Genomic DNA, 3646 nt, shown 5'->3' on the forward strand with positions numbered 1-3646 from the left:
TTACAGCCGTTTCACACGTTCTATTTTCTATTGTGTTCATCATGGCATATTCTCCATCAATGGCGGACCAGCGTGAGTTTTTTTTTTTTTGAAGTGTTAGTTGCATCGTAATCTATTATGTTCATATTAATAATTTCTTCAAATAGTATTGATTTAGTATAAATTCTTCAAAACGTGCGTAGAATGTTGCATCTTAATAGGTTGTTCACAGATAATGATGTGTGAAATTTGCGTGAATGTATATTAGTGATTTCACCTTTGATTTGCAGACGGTAACGTGCGTAGAATGTTGCATCTTAATAGTTTGTTCACAGATAATGATGTGTGAATTCTATAAATGTATATTAGTGATTTCATCTTTGATTTGCAGACGGTAAATCCATATTCAATTGATGTGATATCGTAGAATGCATTCTTAATATCGTCATATACATGTATAGAGTATATAGGCATTGTTTGGTAGTGAAGCTCAATTATTTTTTATAATGTTCACAGATATTTATACATCGTGCGTTAGTTAGTTGTTATACTCTGGATTTAACAGGGACCATTTGACGTTTTTTTGCAGACGATGTAAACACGTGGACGGAAGATGATATAACACAGTTGATTATCCCTAAGTGTGATAGAGATTTAATTCCAAGGATTGGACAAGGCTTCCGTACTCTTGAAGAAGGAGTTTAATTTTATTACAAATACGCAAACACGTGTGGTTTTGGTACACGTTTGAGCTGTCGGAAAAAAGCTGAAGATGAAACCACACAGGCATATAGTTTGTAATCGAGCAGGCCTGAAGAGTGACAGTAAAAGTTCGTCATCAAAGAAATTCACGAAGCCTAAGAAGAAACGCAAAACGGTCTCCACTAGAGTTGATTGCATGGCACGTATCGTGTTTCGTTTGGAAGCTGTGGTTGGGTATGTGGTTCACGACTTTTCTGAGGAACACACACACCACATGGTCCCTGCTTCCAAATGTCATCTTATGAAGTCACATCGGAACGTCGGCTATGTCCATCAAATGTTCCTTCTTTGTGGTATGAAGGCAAACATTGGACCCATGAGGACCTTTCGATTTTTCAAGGAGATAGTTGGTAATTATGATGACGTTGGATGCACAAGTATAGATTTTAAGAACTATGTTCGAGACCTTAGGGTCCATACGGAAGGTGTTGATGCCAAAATTCTGCTAGACAATTTGAAGAAAAAACAAGAGAAGTCCCAAGGTTTCAAGTATTATTTTGAAATTGATGAAGAAGCTCAACTGAAGAGGATGTTTTGGTCAGACGAGACGTCAATTCAGAATTACCACAAATTCGGAGATGCCGTGTCATTTGATGCAACTTATTCAACCAATAGGTTTGTTTCGAATTTACGAACTCTTTATTGGATTTATCATTTGCGTATATGTTAATTGGTCATGTAGCTTGTGTACTTTGTTGCTTTCATGAAATTCTATATGTTCATAGTGTTATTTAAATGTTCAGGGATGAACTTCATCAATGAACAAGTATACGTGATGAACATCATCAATGAACATAACACTATAGTAGTTATGTTCTGAACATGTGTTTTCATGAATAACTCAATAAATCTTAAAGTCAATACCATATTTCTCTTTGTAGGTACAAGCTCATTTTTACACCATTCACCGGGAAAGATAACCATGGGAGGTGTGTAACCTTTGGAGCAGCTTTGATATCGAACGAGGATGTGGATTCATATACATGGGTTCTCAACAAGTTTGTTGAGTGCATGAGATCTCACCCTTTAGTATTTATCACAGACCAAGATCCGGCGATGAAGATAGCTATAGAAAATGTGCTACCTAACACGTCTCACAGATTGTGCATGTGGCATATACTAATGAAAGTTGTTGAAAAGTTGCCAAGGCATTTAAGGGACAACACTGAGCTGAAGGAAAGGTTCAATAATATAGTGTGGTCGGATCTTGTTGAGCCGCATGAATTCGAGCAGAATTGGCATCGTTTTATGGAGGAGTATGATCTATTTGAGAGTAGGTGGTTCACTGATATGTTTCACAGGCGTGCTAACTGGGTATCTTCATATTTTCGTGATGTCAAGATGAGTGGTCTTTTTAGGACAACATTTATGTCAGAGAGCGAGAACAGTTTCTTCAGGCGCCATTTTAATAAAGATGCAAATGTGGTTCAGTTGTTCATGCATTATGAAAGTGCTATGGATGCACAACGCACTTCATACGACACTATCACTATGGCTGACGAAACCAGCTCATTTGATATGTGCACAGACTTACGTATAGAAGTTCATGCTTCAAATATCTACCCGAACAAAATCTTCAAGGATGAGATACAGCCTGAAATCGTGGCTGCTGCTGTATCTTGTCTGATGGCACGCATGTACGATGAGGATAATCTCAGTTACTATGAGGTTGACGACACAGTTCATGGAGTTTTTAAAGCGTGCTACAGTTCTATTGATGATCACTTCTCTTGCTCTTGCAAGCTGTTCATCAGAAAGGGTTGGTTGTGCAAACACATTTTCTTTGTCATGCGAACAAGAAAATTGAACAAGATTCCTGAAAAATATATTATCGCACGCTGGACCAAACTTTCACAGATGAGCCAAACCCCGCACGAACAGAATGTGCCGGAGCCCGTGGTTGTGAAGGATGACCTCCCAATACAGAAATTCTTTCTTGAAGTTTGTAAAAGTTTCGGCCACGTACGAGGGGATTCTTCGCTGAGTCAGCAGCTATGCAACGATTTGAAGGGTATCACTGAGAAATATTCGAAGTTGAGAGTACCATTTGATTCAATGTCGAAGCATGCTATGTTTGAAGAATTTTATGGTGTACCTAAACCTACTGAGGTTGATGTATTACCGCCTCCTGTAGTGCACACTAAGGGCAGTGGCTGTGGTGAGAGGAGGAAATCCACAAGGGAAAAAATGATTGAACAAGCACTCAAGCCTAAGAGGAGATGCAGGAAATGCAATCAGATGGTAAACCACGATTCACGTAATTGTCCTGGGAAGGATGTTACAGATGATTCAGTGGATGTTTGAATTGTTTTATTCAGCAACTTTGTCATTTTACAGTTAGTTTATTACGTTTGTTATTTGTCATTATGACTGGTACAATTTCGTCAATTGTCATGGGAACGATGTTTCAGATTTTCCATGTGGTTTTTTCTTGATTTTCGATTTTACATTTTGTTTCTTATGTTTGGTTTTTGTTACTATGTCTCGTACAATTATCTTGGTTAGATTGACAATGTTTAGTTATACACGACCTTGTTCGACGTTCATTGTGTAATGTTCACACAAAAATTAGGGATGCTTTTGGTCAGCGTGATTTATGTTTTGTTCAAAATTACTTCATTTGTTCAATATTTAATATCACTGTTCATTCATATTGTTAATTGGCCTAATACTCACCGTCTATACACCGTTATCTGAAATAACCATTACATTGCGACCTAGTCATAATAAAAATACTCCTATTCAATTGTGTGAGCTATGAAAATTTCATATTTAAGTATCAATGGTACAAATGTTTGGTTTTAAATTAGTATGTTCGAGTTACGACTTCTTTTAATTGTGTACTGTTCACACAAATTAAGGGATGCATTTGGTCATTTGGATTTATGGTTTGTTCAAAACTACG

The 3646-nt window shown here is 37.3% G+C and overlaps 1 protein-coding gene across 1 annotated transcript; it reads left to right on the forward strand.

The window, feature by feature from the left end:
- The first annotated feature begins 751 nt into the window (after window positions 1–751).
- On the forward strand, window positions 752–3045 carry LOC130998203 (protein FAR1-RELATED SEQUENCE 5-like). The gene is made up of 2 exons (XM_057923633.1): window positions 752–1356; window positions 1623–3045. The coding sequence occupies exons 1-2, from the start codon at window positions 752–754 to the stop codon at window positions 3043–3045; spliced, it is 2028 nt and encodes a 675-aa protein (XP_057779616.1).
- Window positions 3046–3646: the final 601 nt, after the last annotated feature.

This window comes from Salvia miltiorrhiza, chromosome 8 (assembly GCF_028751815.1).
Source record: "Salvia miltiorrhiza cultivar Shanhuang (shh) chromosome 8, IMPLAD_Smil_shh, whole genome shotgun sequence".
Lineage (NCBI taxonomy): Eukaryota > Viridiplantae > Streptophyta > Magnoliopsida > Lamiales > Lamiaceae > Salvia > Salvia miltiorrhiza.

Coding starts and splice junctions, on each gene's coding strand:
- LOC130998203 (XM_057923633.1), top strand. CDS start 752: ATGAAACCACACAGGCATATAGTTTGTAATCGAGCAGGCCTGAAGAGT. Junction 1,357..1,622: donor GCAACTTATTCAACCAATAG/GTTTGTTTCGAA, acceptor TTCTCTTTGTAG/GTACAAGCTCATTTTTACAC.